The 18,762-nt window shown below is 32.4% G+C and overlaps 1 protein-coding gene across 1 annotated transcript; it reads left to right on the top strand.

Annotated features, from left to right (window-relative positions):
- The first annotated feature begins 9,675 nt into the window (after window positions 1-9,675).
- On the top strand, window positions 9,676-14,681 carry LOC134229742 (uncharacterized). The gene is made up of 8 exons (XM_062711528.1): window positions 9,676-10,063; window positions 11,336-11,369; window positions 11,972-12,025; window positions 12,507-12,542; window positions 12,681-12,764; window positions 12,994-13,168; window positions 14,029-14,118; window positions 14,322-14,681. Exons 1-8 carry the CDS (start codon window positions 9,761-9,763, stop codon window positions 14,530-14,532), a joined length of 987 nt encoding a protein of 328 aa, XP_062567512.1. The 5' UTR covers window positions 9,676-9,760; the 3' UTR covers window positions 14,533-14,681.
- The last annotated feature ends 4,081 nt before the right edge of the window (window positions 14,682-18,762 follow it).

Below are 18,762 nucleotides of genomic sequence, written 5' to 3'. Positions count from 1 at the left end.
GTCAATTTTCAATGTGGATGGGCAAATATATCACTAAACTTAGAGGCTTGAAATTGGATGTGAATATTACAAGAGGGGTTCTTAAATAATGTTATCATAAGAATAAACATTTCAAGTGATAAAACCATATAATACATAGAATTTTTATTTTAAGATATTTCTTTTACGGGCAATGGAAGATATGCATGTTTTGCATTTTTTGCTGATTCAGCATTTTTGTTAATTTGGGCAATTTTCAAGGCCATATATCTCAAACTTCTGGCACAATACAAGAGTATGGTATATTTTACATAAAGGCAGAGGAATATCCTTTTTGCAATTTAAATTCAAAAACGTGTGTTTTTTAATATTTACAATCGGTTGCCTAGCAACAAAAATGGATGTTTTGATTAAGAGAAAGAGACAAATTGTCAAATATGCGAGTTATTTAAGGAATTAAATATTATCGGTGGATAACAAAATCAATTTTTAAAGTAAAAACATATTTTTGAGACTTCTTTATGAATTCAGGAATATTTTGCAAATACTAATCGCCATGGCAACAGAAAATTCCCCATAGCAACAAAGAAAATAAATCCACATTTGACATGCACTCATTCACAGATTTGATTATTTTCGTCTAGATATGATGACTTGGTAAATATTAAAAAAATAGTGTTGAACTTAAAACAATAGTAGTTTTTGATCTTAATTAATGCATAGCAATATTACTGAGCTTATAACGTTAATAAAATTATACATTACAAGGAGCTAAAGTTATTCTCTAAAGTCTCTGTAGATAAGCATTTTAAGACCAATTCTCCGTAATTATCAAAATTAGTTGGCAACTCATAGTTAAAGATTTGGATTTTTTCTATCATAGTTTTAAACAAATGTGTGATTGATTGTGAAATGTAGAAGTAATTTTGAATTATAACCTCGGTTGCCATGGAAACGGGATACAAACTTTCTCATTTCTGTAAAGCATGAAAATCTGCTCTTTTCATGAAGATGTCCAGAAATGAAAAGAGATAATTAAGGAGGCTGGCGGGTCAAAAATTTAATCTTAAATTAACCACCAGATTTAACTTATTTTTTTAGATATGGTATATTTAGCTGTCAACTATCATTTGGCAATGAAAAAATTCATATATTTTAATTTTAAAATTTTATCATTTTGTATATATTTATATGTAGCTCTCCTTTTAAAGGAGATTGAAATAGTCTAAAAATGGCTGCCACCCCCTAGCCTCGTTAAATTTGTGTTTATTTTTTTTTAATCAATGCTAGAGATTCAAACAAGTGTTTACGGTTCAATTTTAATTTCACACTTGTCAGAGGTCAATGATGTTAGTAGCTGCAGATCTGTAGCTCTCCGAAAAAATAATTTGACAGACCGGAGTGCTACAGTAACACCCATTGAAAAAACTGTATATTCATTGCGCACAAAAAAGTGCGCTGTTTATCGATTTATTTCTCCGTGTTTTTAAAACTATAATCTCAAAATATTACTAACCGTGTATTCACATAATTTTTCACTGTTTCCACAACAAAACATACCTTATAGTTGTTGTTTATAGCCCTCCTGGCCCTGAAATCGATATCATCGAAAATTTCGTCCGTTTATACTGCCATTTTGGTTTGTAAGACAATTCTACCCAACGCGCTTCGTGTAGATGTCAACTACAAAAGTACTTAATTGAAGAGTACGGAATTTTTTGAAATCTACATTTTTTGCAATTGAGGTAAGAATTTGGAAGAATTAATCCATACAAAAGCGCAACGTTTTGTGCGCAATAAATAATTAGTTTTTTCAATAGGTGGCATTGTAGCTCTCCAGTCTATCAATATATTTTTCGGAGAGCTACAGTTCTGCAGCTATCATGTTAGGTACTGGTAAATATCAAAATATGGAAAATTTTGCTTTTTAAAGGCATAGTACATATATAGTACGATCATTTACAAATGAAGCATAGAAAAATAAAGGTCAATATCTTATTATATTAAACATTTTAAATAAAAAATATCGGTTGGCAAATGATATGCATACAAGAATTTAAAGGTGAAAATTAATTTTTTCTGCATTCTATATAATTTTTTTTAATAAATCACGCCGGGAGCAAGCCCCTGTGCATTTTTCTTTCCATTTTTCGGCTTTCATGCATTTAACCCGAGATTCCTCTGCTTTGAAAATTGTGACACCTGAAGGGTCCTCTGCCCTGACTCTCCCCTTACCCCGGTACATTTCGCAATAAATATATAACATTAAAAACACCTTGATGAGAGACAATGAAGACATATGTCAGGTCAGACAGTGACCGACACAATCTCTACGTAACACTGTATGTATATACTTACAGTAGCTTGCTTTTTAGACGGTTAGATGTTCAAACTAGCATGATTTACAATTTTTACCACACTAAGTTTTCCTCATGAGCAATCTTTTTATGAAGTCACAAAATGCATCTTGGTGTACAGGGGCTTGCTCCAGCTGTTTAAAATTTTTTCATTGAAATATCATTGTTTGTATAATTGGTATATGATGTTTTTATTTCAATTTTTTTTTTACAATAAAAGCACACCTTCAGCTAGCACCAAATTTTTTTAAATGCAAAAATACAATTCCTTTATTTCCCTTAACTGTAAAGTTGTGGGGGCGGGGTACCTTTCAATAAACATTTCCTACAGTGATAAGTTACGTTCGAAAAAACTTGGGGGGGGGGCATCCCCAGGGCCTCCTGTTGCTACATCTCTGATTTAAAACAATTGTCCAAATTGGGTTTAATAAATCTACAATACATCATTAGGGAATCAATGCCCTAAGCAGGACAAATACAGAAAAATTGCCTGCAATTGTCCAAAGTCAATACTTGCCATATAAATATGGGACTAAAAAAAATATAGCCTAATATTTTGCACTGTAAATTTCTATCCCTAGCGTTCATAGCATTTTTTATCACTTTGCATGAAATGATATACCGGTATTTTTTACCAAGCAATGGATTTCGAAAATCAAAATACATCTTTCGATGTCTACAGTCGCCTGCGTGGCGCAGTGGTTAAAGCGTCTGCTCGAGAGTCGTGAAGTATGGAGTCAATCCTTACGTCCCGGGTTCGAATCCCACTGTGGGACGTGGAGACCGGTCCTTCGGATGAGACCCGTGTCGCAGTAGGTGCTGGCACGAAAAAGGATCCCTCCCTGCTCAATGGCCCTCAGTGCCAAGAATAGGACAAAATTTGCAGCTCTCGACCAGCAAGTGGTGGCGTCTCCATGTGAGTGAAAAATTCTCGTGAGAGAGACGTTTAACAATATACACAATCAATCAATCGAAGTGTACAAATTCTCTGTAATTTTGTGTGTGTGTGTGTTTTAAACTTGAAAAGCATTTATTTCAAAAGATTAATCAAACTGTTTTTTGTAACTTACAATGATATAGTGTTATTTAAAAAGAGGGTTGTTTTGATGTATTCAATAGGTATATACAGGGTGTTTCACAATATATGTCACACATCTAAATGGGCATAATCTGAATATCGAACATGATACCAAAAATACCAAAACACGATAGTTAAGCATATTGATCTAAAATTATTATGTTGCAAAATATCGGGAAAATTATAATAAACCAGGAAGTAACTGATGATATAATCAGTGATGTCATAATTTCAGTTATTCTCAAAATTGCGTAAAACTTGCAGCAAAATTTTGTTGTAATTTTTTATTATAAGAACCGTTTACGATATTTTATATACCGGTATTTTACAGGGGGTGATGATAAAAAATAACTAGACCAGAAATTACTGTTTACTTTTCTTCTATTAAGAATAATTAGAGGGTTTAAATTATATTATAATGTAAAGATGAAAGACAGTTAAACTTGCCTCCTCTTCACCCCACCCTACCCCACCCCCAAAAATTCAAGAAGAGATGAGAACAATATCAGAGTGAAGTCAATCATTGAGAAAACCTCATGAAAGTCACATCTGAGTTTAGGAAGATGGGTTGTAACAATGCCAGTAAGTGTATCAAGAGTATTTCGAAATCTTAAATTTGAGTTAAGTATGTCTGCATACAAGAGTTCAACGTTTAAAGTCAAATGACATTCAGAACCGGGGTAAAAGTTTGCAAGATTGACTGAAAGGAAGAGTGAAAGAAGTGGGCACCAATTAACACATACCGGTAGTTCTGAAACGAAACATTTATTTAAATGCAACTTTAAATAAAAATAGATATGCACTTTGGGGGTTCTAAAAAGCCAGATATAAAACAAGAAAAGTCTCAGAAATCTTGGGAAACTTACAAAACAGTGATCAGAAATTTATAAACATTAGTCTCTTAAGTTATTTAGGACAATGTTGGGAAAACACTTCGAGAATAACATTTTAGGATTTGTTGCCATAGTAACTGAGGTGGTGGATTTTGGATACTTCTGACTAAAAAAATAATTTTGAATATATGCCGATTAAAATGATATATAAAATGTGTATGTAGCTTTTGTTGTTATTTATCTATCTGTCTTTAGATGTGTGACATATATTGTGAAACACCCTGTACGTATACATCAATACACTAAAAATTGTATAACAAATATTAAAAATGAATTTCATTGGCTAGGCTTAGCAAAGTTAATTGTACATGTTCAGTAGAAACTGTAACACAATGTACATATGTGCTAAACTCCCGAAGACCAAATGCCCTCAAATTAGTACAGTTACTTAGTCATTATTACACAGAATAAAAAAGAATTATGTAATCTAGGAAAATTTGTGCAACTAGCGAGTGCAGCAAGAACAGCGCCTTTCATTTGTTTATACATTATAGAAAATATAATATGTACTATACATGTTGCATGTTAAACTCATTATTATACATGTTATATTTGTTATTAAACATGTATAATTGTGAGATATATGTCTCTTGACTTCAATAAACTGAACTAAACAGATGAAATAAATAGAATGCCTAATTTCATCAATGTACCTTAATTTTCAAAGAATAAATTCATTTTCAAATGTTTGAATTTTATGAAAAAAAAATGTTTTTTTTTTATATTTGCAAAATCTGATTTCTACTTCATGCACTATTTAAAATACCAGTACCCACTAGATTTTCTGACTTCAGCATAAATTTGCATGTTTCATTAGCTGTCTGAGTGTTTACTTTACTGAAATTTGGCAAATGCTCCTATCTTGAGAAAAAAAAAACAGGAAAATTCAAGAAAGTCGATCAAGGAATTTTGTGGTTGGGTGAGTTTGGGAAGGGGTTGGGGCAGTAGAAGGCAGGGGGTCCTGGGCTGCACTGAAGTCTCCAGTGGGTTTAGGGCAAGGCATTAGTGGGGGTCCACAAATGAAAGATGTTTTCTCCTTGTTTTAGGATAGTGGACATATAAATTTTATATACACTACTGTACATGTACAAAATCTTCAAACGGAGGGGGGGGGGGGGTAACCGGCACACCGGCCCTGGACCTGCATTTGTGACATGTGACATGATTTTGTTACACCCGATTGCGCACTCGAAATGCGTGGCCGACATGTAGTACTCCTTGTGTGGTTTTAGATTTTTTGCGTTTATTCCTTGTTTTTATGTGCATTTTCTGTTTGTAAATGATGTATCGACCTGTATTTTGCATAATACTTTTGTCCTGTTTTGGAAAAAGTACGTTAACTTTAATAATTTCATCACGACCGAGTAGCACGGCTATGTGAGATGTACGTCTACACTCATCGGATCTTTACAGCAAAATACATTGAAGTGATAAGCAATCTGCTCCTTATATATGGGTTGTAGGAAGAGCTTTGAAGAACAGGAAATATGGCGGACTATGCCCTTTTACGAGTAGTGTTCAGCTTTAATCAAGAAACGTGTTATTTGACTCACCTTAAATAATACTTTTCTGCATGGAAGAACTTAAGTTATATTGGATACATGTATCACTTAAGAAATAAGACATAATACCCCCTCCCTTTTAGGGGTAGTTGGGACCACAAATACATTTAATCTTTCCAAGGCTAAACTGATTTTTGCTTTGATCCCAGCTACGGTGCTCAGGTGAGGGATGTGGTCCCTGGGCCTTTTGATTCAAATTTAATTGATGCATATTCTTTTCTGCTTAATTCCCTAGCACTGCTATTTTTGGAAGAATAAAGTTTGAAAATTTTGAAATGTGAAAATCTATATTAATTATGACCAAAACAATGTCTTTATATTGATCATCTGAGTGAGTTATATAGAAATGTGATTTTTTTTTTAAATTTAGGATGAAATAAAAACATGCATATTTTACAGTTGAAGGCTTGTTGTGGTTTCGTCCCTGGAAAATGTTTCAAGTCTCTTTTCTCTAATATTTTGTTGTACATGTATTTCAACCTTTACATGTAATTTAGCTGCAGATCTGTAGCGTTATGGTTTTATATACTTGTCTTTGACCATAACGCCACAGATCCCGTAATGCGAAAAAGGTGCAATTTACGGCGCAATATTTCTTGCGCGCTTTTGGGGAGAATTTCTCCTTTTTCTAGCATTGGTTAATCAAATACCTTTCATTCCCTTCTTCTAGACACATTCTGTAGCCAATGTATATATATATATATATATATATTATCTACCTCCCAACCATTTATAGTTGTCTCTACAGGCAATAAACTCGCTTGAAGTGAATTTTTAGCAATCTAACAAAGAATTTCAGTCAAGTGAGTTTATCAGTTGTAGAGATAGCTGCAGATCTGTAGCTCTCCGAAAAAAAATTATTGATAGACCGGAGAGCTACAGAGCCACCCATTGAAAAAACTGTATATTTATTGCGCACAAAATAATGCGCTCGGTTCTCGATTTATTTCTCCATGTTTTTAAAGCTGTAATCTCAAAATATTACTAACCATGTGTTTCTAACATATTCTTTGACTCTTTCCACAACAAATTAAATATTCCTCATAATTGTTGTTAATAATCCTCCTGGCCCTGATATTGCAATCATCGGACATTTCGCTTATTTATACTGCCATTTTGGTTTCAAAGATAATTCGGTCCAATCTGCAGATCTGCAGCTACATGTAACTGTGAGACTGACATCGAATGATAACTCGTCTAACTTTTATGGCCTGGAACCCTGCCACTTGTTTGTTTAGGTACAAATGTTAACTATAACACTCTTATCATGTTAAAATATGCCATATTTTTTTCAAAATTTATGACATGTTGCCATGGTAACAATGACACATAACAACCAATTTTTTGCATAACTTTTAGTAACAATGTCAGAGACTTTAAAGGAGTTTTAAGAAATTCAGAGACACTACATACCACATGTACAGCTCCTATATAAATGTTCAGGTCATTATAGATGATATGGAGCTTTAATAACTTTTCATGATAGCTACATGCTCAATGTTATTGCCATGGGTTTACCTTACAAGCATTCTGAGATTATTGCATAACAATACATGTCCCCTACCGGGTTCCCCCTTTTCTCTAGAATGTCATTTTATAATATGCAAAAGTTATGACCATGATGTTAAAATTTTGAGGTTATGCATGACTTTAATCTAAAAAAGAAATAAAACACATAACGGAAATTCAACTTATTTTTTCAACATCTTTTGGCTTCATGTTTACCATGCAATCGCATCATCTCGGGTCTTTCCGTCAGAGGTCGGAAAAACAACCTCGAATGTATATGGTAGACGCCATGACAACCCTCCTTTTTCACGATCTTTGAAATAAATGCATTGAGAACTTTTATCTGTGGAATATGGAGCTTTACTTTATTAAATGTAATGATATCACCTAAAATATACTATAGAAGGAACTTCTAAATCCGTCTAGCCTGTATTTGAATAAACGGGAAATGTATAAATTTTTAACATCCGGTGATGTTAATACATTCGAGGTTGTTTTTCCGCTAGTCGGAAAGGCCCGAGAAGTTACGATTGGTTTACCATGTTGACCTTTGGAATTTAGCGCAGCACGAACCCGATCTTAAACAATTATGAAAAAAAATAAAACGCCATAAATCTGTCAAAAATCAATGAAGCGTAACGAAATTCAAACTTAATCTGTAACTCACCAAGATACACTCACATGCCGAAATTCAGCTCAATATCTTCAAGCGTTCAGAAAATAAGTGCGGAAACCCAAGTAGGACAGACTTACACACAGACACGGGGACAGCTAGTCCGACGGACAGACTCAGAGGAAACCTATAGCCTTCCAGTTTCACCGGTTGGTGACTAATAAAGTACAAAAAATGTACTGAGGCTCTTAAATCACTGTGGTCTGTCAAACACTGAATAATCTTTACAAACATATATGAGTTCGTGTCAAAAGTTGATTTATTTTCTTTGTTACTATGGGGAATTTTCTGTTGCTATGGCGATTAGTATTTGCAAAATATTCCTGAATTCATAAAGAAGTCTCAGAAATATGTTTTTACTTTAAAAATTGATTTTGTTATCCATCGATAAGATTTAATTCCGTAAATAACTCGCATATTTGACAAATTGTCTCTTTCTCTTAATCAAAACATCCATTTTTGTTGCTAGGCAACCGATTGTAAATATTAAAAAACACACGTTTTTGAATTTAAATTCCAAAAAGGATATTCCTCTGCCTTTATGTAAAATATACCATACTTTTGTATTGTGCCAGAAGTTTGAGATATATGGCCTTGAAAATTGCCCAAATTAACAAAAATGCTGAATCAGCAAAAAATGCAAAACATGCATATCTTCCATTGCCCGTAAAAGAAATATCTTAAAATAAAAATTCTATGTATTACATGGTTTTATCACTTGAAATGTTTATCTTTATGATAACATTATTTAAGAACCCCTCTGGTAATATTCACATTCAATTTCAAGCCTCTAAGTTTAGTGATATATTTGCCCATCCACATTGAAAATTGATCGGTTGCTAGGGAAAATTTCTTTGACCATGTTTCCATAGTAACCAGTACCCAAAATAATTTTCATTTTACATAAGTGGTTCATAGTGTAAGAGAAACCTATGTGTGTAAAATCATCCAATTCTGAGAACCCTCGTGATTCACTTTTATACACATATTGTCTGATTCTTACAGAGACCCGTACTTAAAAGGTTTTGCTTGTTTCGGTATAATAAACAATTCATTGCATGAATTTTCGGGAAACATGAAGACTTATTCAGCCAAGAAATATCATATTCGCCTCGGGCGAAGCCCTCGGGGAATATGATTTTTCTTGGCTGAATAAGTCTTCATATTTCCCTCACTATCATGCATTAAATGTATAATATTCCCTTTTAAAAAAAATAGAGAGAGGAATTCGGAATAGCCAATCTTTTTTAGTTGAATTAGTATTTGAATTTGGTAGTATCTTTCTTTAAAAGGAATTCAGCTTCTGGCACCGACTACCAGGGGCATTCCAATTAAACGGTATATTTCTAAGTGAGACGTAAAGAATTCAGGCAAAGAAGTATCGAGGTTATATATTGATAAATCTTTACAGAATTCGCCGAGATATTGCAGGTTTATGTGCTGAGTTCAAGGGTACATGTATATTTAAATCTTCAAGTATATTTATAGACAACTGCCGAAAAAATATTTACAAATAACCATTCATTTGAAACGACCTTATAAGAAGAGGGAATTTACATGTAGAACAGATTTTAACAAAAGAGGCGGGACATGAGGGCGGGCCTAAGAATTACCACAATTTCAAAGTGGGTAAAATAGCATACTTCATATAACGCTGAGCGAAACCAAAACTTTGATGTAGGCTGAAAATGGGAAAATCCCAATTCTAAATGGAGTGCAATTGTTTACCGAAATCGGAAAGCACGTGTTTGTGTCTGCCGATTCAGGAAAAATCTGAACACGGTGCAAATTGCAGCCATGAGAAATACCTATCAACATGCATCAAAGTACTTGGAGCTGCGGTTGTTTTCCTGTCAGTAGCTGTAACTTATTTGATTATTCAAACAAATGAATTGGAAAAAACACTGCAACGACTGCAAATTTCTGATGAATCTCATGCAAATTTGGCACAAAAGCCTTTATTTGAATCTAACTATATCTTATATGGGCAGAAGAAACCATCTGAAATCAACGTAAGTATTACGCTTCTTGGGGATTCAAGAAACTGTCAAATGAAAGAAAAAGATGGCAGAGATACTTGTAAATGTTCATTTGTATTCTGGAATTCTTGAGGATGTTTGTTGCTTTGTTCATATACCGGTATATGTATTGAGATTTATCACTATTTCGTAGTTTTAACCCTTTTTCATTATTATAACATTCAGCTTGCTTGCATTATTTTCAAAGATCCCCATTATTATGATATTATCATTAATTTATCTATTAAAAAATGAAATAAACACTATGTGTTGTTGAGACTTCTGTGTGGTTGTTGCTAAGATTGCGAGGAAGTAATGTCAATGATTAAGGTAGGATTCTTCTCATCTTTCTTGTATTTAAAAGTTAATGAAATTTTCACAGAATCAAGAAGACAATATTAGTCAGTCATAGTATCAGTGAAAATAAATTTGACCGTTTCATATAAGAGGCAAGGTCAGGTCAAGGTCATTATCTTTTTCCTTGCCATTAAGAATAAAAAAAATACTGTTGCCAATCATATGATGTCTACTTCTCTTTCAAAAGTTTAAAGATTGTTCTTTTTGCATAAAAAGATATTACTATATCGGGTCTGTAGCATGATATTACCAAATTTTCATAAATAATTTAACTAAACTGGATATTGGCTAATCCGAATTTTCTCTGTTTTCTTAATTTTTAAGGATATATAAGTTACTTTCAGATGCTTCCTATATTTAACTTTTTCTTATTTTCACATACAATAAAGTAGTCTTTTAAATATACAAAATGATACAAAAACAAAGTTTTGACCGTTTACTAAGAGAGAAAAAATACTTTTCATGGATTAATGGTTCATATCTGTACTTTGATTGGAAGCGTTTAAAAGCCAACATAATTCTAGTTTGTTTGAAAAATCATATTTATTTGATATATTTTGAAAGTTTAGTCCCTTATTATTGATTCAACTTACATTTGAAAATTTCTTGAAGTCTTTGATTGTATAAAAATTATAACTAAATTCATTGTTCTGTAATAATTTTGAGAGGCAGAAAAGAAGATATTTTCATACGCCACCATTCTGCCAAAAATATAGTCCCTGCTAGTTTTCAAGCGCAGTTTACCATTTCTATTTAAAGTTGTACAATTCAAATGAGGAGAGAAAAATGTGGTCTTGTAAATCCCTTGCACCTAAATATATAAGACATATAAGCAAATATACTTTGAATGTTTCATCTAGTCAGAAACCAGAGAAGAATCCTACCTTAACAGAATTGTTCTTCTTGCAGAGAAATCCTGTATACAGAAGAGAGAAAAGAAATGGTAATTACTTTATATGAGTAATATGATAGTTCTGAGGCTCATTGTCAAAATTCAGTACATGCGGTTCAACATTTCAAACATTTCTTTATCATATCCGAATATGGACAATAGAAGTTCCATTTTTTAGCTTACATGTACCATATTCGTCGAAACAATGCTAACAGTGATCGTAAAATAGGTATCGAAAGAAAAAAAAACTAGCATTACAACTTTTTTTGGACTGCAAAACATTTTAGAAACAAGGAGATACATGAAGACAAGGTTCTATTTTCTTTAGGAAATGTTAACTTCTATATGTTCCATCATGCGGCTTCATATAGAACATGAAAAATACGATACCCATGGGGATACTTCTTCAAAGATGTTTCACAAGACATTAAGAATTCAATGGGGTTTAGATATACAGGTTCAATCTTCAGTTTTCAATATTTGATAATTTGTAATTTACTATAATGTAAACAAAGATTTCAGAAAAAAATATGATAAGTTTAAATAAACTGCTTTAATATCAGTTTTTTTTAAATAGTCCGTCCTTTTGTAATTAGGTTCCGTCTTCCTTTACATTTTGTAGACAGTTCCTTAATTTTATTGTATAATTTCAGGTCGTTGGAGAACTGAAGTGCGGGCAGACTTAGCTGAAATAAAAAGAAATCTGAGTATGAAATGTTCCTTTTATATTTCTTGATTATAAAAATTCAATCAAAATTAGTATTGAAAGGTAGGTATCACATAAAAACCTTTAACAATTCAAACAATACAAATAGGCGATCAGGGCATGAATAGGAACCCCTGAGAAATCCGGAGGTGGGATCAGTTGCCGGAGAGGAGTAGGCATCCCCCGTGATTTCTACGTATTGATCAAGTAGATAGCACTTGCCGTAGTCAATATTATTACAAAAAAGGCCTTACAAGTGATATAAAACGAGCCAACCAAAAGAAGTACCAGAGATAGGTTAAATTTATTATGAAAGTCATTATAACCACCATTGAATTTCCAAATATTGACTTTGAACGAGGTTGTTGAAATCCCTGCAACATCAACTGATGTGTGAGAAGCTTGCCTCTGTTTAAAATACCGGTAGTAGAATTTCAACAGTGGTTTGTGTCTAAAATAAATTATTTCTTTCTTTTTTCCAGGAAGATTGGAGAATACTAAAATTCGAAACTTGGAGGGTAAACCTTTTGATATTCAATTCACATTTCATGTGTTATTTTCTTAAATTCGTTGCTATAAAGTGATGCATTAGAATTATAAGGATTTTGGTTTTAAATTTAGTTTAAAATCATAATAGTTTAGCAATTTTCTTGAAGATGGAATAATGAAAAAGGTCGTCCACTTAACAATGTCTGCGTCCATGACTCAAGATACCCTGAAATCTCCCGTCAACAACATTGGTATGATTCAATTTAATTGCTTATACTTTTAATTTCTTTTTCAAAAAGATGCAATTTTTCTTTAGATGATTTCAATTTCAAAAAATGCCATGAAAATGAAGACCTCTCCGATATGTTAAGAGAAAATTTCCCATATGGAAGCTTTTAAGTACTTGATATATACACATGTACTTATACATGCAAGAGAGTTGTCGGTTTGTCATCAATACTAACAAGCTTTATTTTTTAGATGGGTGCTTCAACAGGAAACACTGCTTTAGATGGAGTGATCCGGAGTCTATATATTCCTCCACTTTTGACTACATCAGAGATAACGCCTATAGTATGCCCGTAGCTATCAAAGTTCGCAGTCCAGGAATATATTTAGTATATGCTCAAGTAGCAGTCAACGGTCCAGAGCAAGGGTAGATATAATTAAGGTTGCTACTATCCATTACTATCTTGGTACTTAGATAAGTTGCTATAAGATAATATGATTATTTGTTTACTTTATCTAAAAATAAAGTAACAGCTTCAAATGAACAATTTTTCACATACTTCACAGAAGAGGGCCACTTGAAGTGATTCAACTACACTTGTAGTTTCAAGTGATAAATGCATAATTTGTGTAAACCATTACTCATGGTTGATGGGATTATTTTTTTTCTTGGAAACAATTTAACAAACACAAATATTCAAACTCATTAAATTTAGAATAAAAAAAATTATGTACATATTTGTGGTCATTGATTAATAGAAAACCAGGGAGAATAAACAAGGTTTTCAACTGTTTGTGTAATCATAGCATAGTGTAATTTGGATTTTCAATCCATCACACAACCTTAAAGACAGTAAGGAAGAAACATTAAGAATATCAACTCGATTCAATTATTTATTATATTTTTACAAATATGTGTCTGCTTTAAGATACGCTAGTGTTCTTTTTGCAAAGCAGTTTCAATTCATAACAAATTCTAGTCATCTCAAATATGTCTTGTTTACAGAAATTTCCTGCTTGCATCTATTTCAATCTTAAGTAAATATAAAAGAGAATTTTAGTCTTTTCCCCTCGATTTTATTTCATTTGCTGATTTAACTTACGGGATTATTTTTCTTAATATTAACAAACAGCCATTTATAAATATAGAAATTTCCTCAGAAAGATTTCATCTTAAAACTAGAAGTTTTCAATAAATGTAACTAAGTTCTCTGAATAAGCCTGCTTCAAAATTTGTCTACATAATTTTGCGTTTATTAAATATTGTTTGTATGTTTTAATGTACAGGTACGAGCCATCTGTAGGATTTGAAACAGTTTTGGTTCATAATGGAACTGAAAAGACCTTGATAAAAAGTTACATAACGCAGGATAATAGGTTTGTAATTCCTAACAATGTATATTTACCAACATTATGTAACAAGTAAATAAACCTGACCTGTTGTCTGACACAGATTTCAGATAAGAAGCACATAATGTACCGAGGTCAATGCCCTGTTGAAAAAAACATAGACAATTCTTAAAAAAAAATATGATTATTATATCATTAATCCACTTTGCTTTAATTGTTTTGTAATACAGAGGTCAGGCATATTACGATAGAAGAGAGGGCGAGCATCCATTTGACACAATGAATCATATGGGGATGTTTAAACTTGAATGTGATGACTATATTATGATAAGGCCAATTGGAGACCCAACGTTCATCTATACGAACACAGAAGCCTCATATTTTGGCGTTGTTCAGATCAATCCTGCGAGAAGTATACTATATGGTGATTACAGCTGTTAACACCACCTACTAAGAATGACAACTCTTATTTTGACTTTATTTTTAAAATTTATGCTAATAGCATTTCGTTCCCTTGTACAATGTAATTCTTATATATACACTTACTCAAAAGTTAGGGATCATCAATCTTTCTGTGAACATTTTTAACATTTCATTCTCTTAGACCAATCAAATTAATTATTTAATATTTGGTTTAAAATCTGAGTAGATCTATATTTTCCTTAGTCAATGCATGTTTCGAAATCTTCTGTAAACTAAACTCTTTTACGCAAATGATAATTTTCCAAAAAAGAATTTAAGTCATAAAATGTAGAATTTAAAGTTTCACTTTAATTTGTTTTTGACAAAAGTTGCTAGCAATAAGCATGTTTAACTTTATTGACATTTAAAGAGTCATCAATTTTCAACATTTTATAAGCATAGATATATAGGCCTAATTATGTGTGTGTCCACCACTACTTTTGTACAGTTCTTTTACACGCCTTCCCATACTGTGGACAAGTCTTCTTAAGAGGTTTGAGAGGAACTGTCTCAATTCCTTAATTAATGCGTCTCTCTATTCCTGTAAATTTTTACAACTTGGGATTCTCTGATTAATTCTACGACCAAGATAATCCCACACATGTTCAATTGGGTTCATATCTGGGGGCATGACGGGACAGGGCATAGTTTCAACGGCTCCTTAGCGAAGATAGTCTTCAGCTTTTCAGGCCCGTTGAGGTCTAGCGTTGTCATTCATTAGTACAGATTGACTTGCTAATGAATGATCATCGAAATGAGGCACAACTAATGGGCTAAGTATATTGTCTCTTTACTTTTGAGCAGTTAAGGTGCCATCAAGTATGTGTACATGTATTTCCAGTTTACACCACAAATAGCAACATCCCCAAACTTTTGATCCGCCTCCACAAAACGCCTTTGTTCCCAACACATGTTGTTGTTGTTGTTGTTTGTATGCAGAATTTGGGTGTCTCCATACCCGAACCAGGCCGTCTACCGGGTGCAGCAAGAATCGGTTTTCATCTGACCAATGTATATATTCTTTGCCACAACCAATTGTTCCATCTCCTATGCTGTTATGCCCATTGTGATCTTGCTTCTTTGTGTCTCTGGGATAAGAGCGGATATTTTATTGGCCGACATAATCTCATCCGTTCCTTATTTAGCCTTCTGTTAACTGTACTTCTGCTGATTCCAGCTTGTTCCATTTGCTTCTCAGCGTGTTTGCTGTATCAAAAGGACTCTGTTTAGCTATTCGTTTTAGAAGTCTGTCTTTACTTTCTGTAGTCTTTCGGGGTCTTTCAGATCTTGTAGCTTCTTATACACCCCCAGTTCTTCTCCACCGCTGTACCAGACGCAAAATTACAGTGTGACTGACATGTAAGTGATCTCCAACCCTCCTATACTTCATTCCAGTTCTTACCACTCCAGTTGCGATAGTTTTCGACGAGGCATGATTGCACGAACTTATAACATTTTTTTTCTATCAATTAAGCTCATGCAAACAAAGATGTGACTGCATTGAAAAGTGAATTGTTAAAACACGCATTGGTGACCTTGAAGAAAACGGTTTTACAAATATTTGAATGGAGATATTGATGTAACATAAAAACAAATAATAAATAATCATTTGGTTGACTAGTAAATCTGAATTTATTCAATCAAAAATATTTTTTTACTTTGAAAATTAATTTTCTTATCAAAGTTGGTGGTCGTTAACTTTTGAGTAAGTGTATGTGTATATTTTCCCATATAAGCTCTTCAAATGCAAGCACAACGCATTCCCAAACTTATGCGTAAAATATTATACTAATTAATACTTATATCTGACTGATAGTGCTCTCTATCAAGTGATTATTGTCATCATTGTTAAGATAACCATCTTTCATAAGAGATACTTAAAATTCCTGCTCTAAATTGGAATATTTAGTGTTCTGAGAGTTCTGTAAGTGGACAGTTTAAATACTCCCAGTACAATTTTGTTTCTACGACTACTTTTTTTAAAATGGCAAGCATAAATTTAATTTCAGACTGGTCACGTTTCGTACAGCTTTATTCTTCAAGAAACTTATTAGGACTCCTAGTTATTTATTTTATTGCAAGAGATCAAAACTCTTTCACATGGTGTTTTTGTTTACATTGATAATACGCATTATGTTAAATGCAAGTGTTTGGAATTTGTCACATGCTCAGCAATAGGAAATGTATTTTCTTTTAGATTTAATATTAAGGAGGTATTCTTTTCATATCTAATCGTATTTCAAAAATGAAGACATTTTAAAATATTCAAGACGACAATATGAATGAGGTTCCATTGAATCGTTTTGATTTTATTTTTGAAGCAAGGCCAGGTCTAGGTCATTATGTTTGCATCAATTGAAGTTACCCTAAATGGTACATGTATATCAGACGATAGTACCAAATTAACATAAAAAATTAACTAAAACAGATATTGGCTAATCAAATTTTCCTCTATTTTTTTATATTTCAAAATATTAATTTCTTAAATACCGGTATACGTCGTATATTTATTTATTTTTTTTTTTTTTTTTGAACTTTTACAGAGTATGTTAAAGTAATCATATTGAGATACAAAAATGATATTGAAATAGTTCTAACCGTTTATTTAGAGAGAAGATTTTTTTCTTATTTTTTGCTCATATCTGTTCTCAGAATCGATGCTTTCAAAAGATAACAAATTGTTTTAGAAAACATATTCATCTCATTAACTTAAAACGTTACTCTATAACTTATAATCTGAGTAACATTCAGAAACTTCTAAAATCTTTGATTGTTTAAAATGTAATGCATAATTCATTGTTTAGTTTTATTTTGAGAGGCAGAATGATTTCATGTGCCTTTATTCAGTCAAAAATGTAGTCCCTGCTTGACCCAAACTCAGTTTACAATTTCTGTTTCAAACTGTTAGTGTATAAAAATGAATACTAGTAGACGAGAACAATTTTACTTTTCAAATATTTTACATCTTTTAACAAGTCTGGTAAGCAAAATATCCTTTGAATATTTCAAATATTCATCCCGCAGACAAGAATCTTTCCTTTAAACACCATTTACTCAATTTTAGTTCTATTCATAAACCAATTTATTCTACTGTGAGTCATGAATAAAACTATAATCATAAATAAGCAACGTAACGGTAATGTGAATTGATTGATTGTTTGTATGTTGTTTTACCTTCCATTCATGAATGCTGGTGAAGGGCTTCAAATTTTGACCTTTACTCGGCATTCAGGGCCATTTAGCAGTGAGGGATCTTTATCGTGCCAACGCCTGCCGTGACAAGGGGGCTCGGTTTTTAAGGTTCATCCGAAGGACCCGCAACATTCACTTCAAAGTGCTGGTCGCACGTTTCTACACGACTTATGTCAGTCGCGGCCTCCATATCACGAAAAAAGAGCGCTCTACCGTCTGAGCTACCGTGAGCGCTAAATAATATAAATTGAACTACCTCGCTAAATTACGTTATGGCGTTGTATTTTCTCGATAATATCCCTTTTCTATGAATAATAAGATATGTATTTTATTTTATTTTTATTTTTAATTTTCCTATTACTGTATGTTACTTTTCAAACTTTGACAACACGTATTATATATTTATATGATACTCAGTAGTAAATGTAATTTGTAAATATATGTACATACGTTAACTTTGTGATTCTTATTTTCTTTGTTATTTCTGTTTTAAATAAATAATTGGTATTACTTTAAGCATTGTTTTTAATTGTCAGTGTGAAATGACCTGTCAGAGCGCTGAATTTTCAAAATTAATATTACTCTATTTCTTTTTATATTTTTTTATAATGGGCTTTTTATATTGTCAGTCAGATGTAAAATTATTTGATTTTTTTTTAGACTTCCATATTTAAAAAAAAAGGAAGCTTTTTCCAGTGACACGGACCACGAAGTTACATAATGTTACGTTTTCAGAATACATGTAATTTAATCCAAAATAAAAAATAAGTACTAAGTAAGTATCTGATATCTGGTTGCCAAATAATTATAATATGCAAATCATATATTGTATAGAAATAAAGAAATAAAAAAGTGAACAAAATCAATTTTCTTCCTAACAATTGAATTTTTAAAAATTCTTTATCATTATTGTAAAGATATAAGACGGGCTTGGGGTAAAGCCCGATTAGACGTCAACTACATAATTGAGTGACATGGCGAGAAATATTTGCTTCTCATCTAGAAGATTTGGAATAA

The sequence above is a fragment of the Saccostrea cucullata genome, unplaced genomic scaffold, assembly GCF_032062105.1.
Source record: "Saccostrea cucullata isolate Sc308-1 unplaced genomic scaffold, CSIRO_AGI_Scuc_v1 ctg287, whole genome shotgun sequence".
NCBI classification, from domain to species: domain Eukaryota; kingdom Metazoa; phylum Mollusca; class Bivalvia; order Ostreida; family Ostreidae; genus Saccostrea; species Saccostrea cuccullata.
Note: the sequence above shows the minus strand (reverse complement) of the source record. Positions and strands in the feature narration are given on the sequence as shown.

Excerpts from the sequence above, each read along its gene's own strand:
- LOC134229742 (XM_062711528.1), top strand. The coding sequence starts at position 9,761 with ATGGAGTGCAATTGTTTACCGAAATCGGAAAGCACGTGTTTGTGTCTG. Across the intron at positions 13,169-14,028 it reads GTCAACGGTCCAGAGCAAGG|GTACGAGCCATCTGTAGGAT; the intron begins GTAGATATAATT and ends TTTAATGTACAG. Across the intron at positions 14,119-14,321 it reads TACATAACGCAGGATAATAG|AGGTCAGGCATATTACGATA; the intron begins GTTTGTAATTCC and ends TTTGTAATACAG.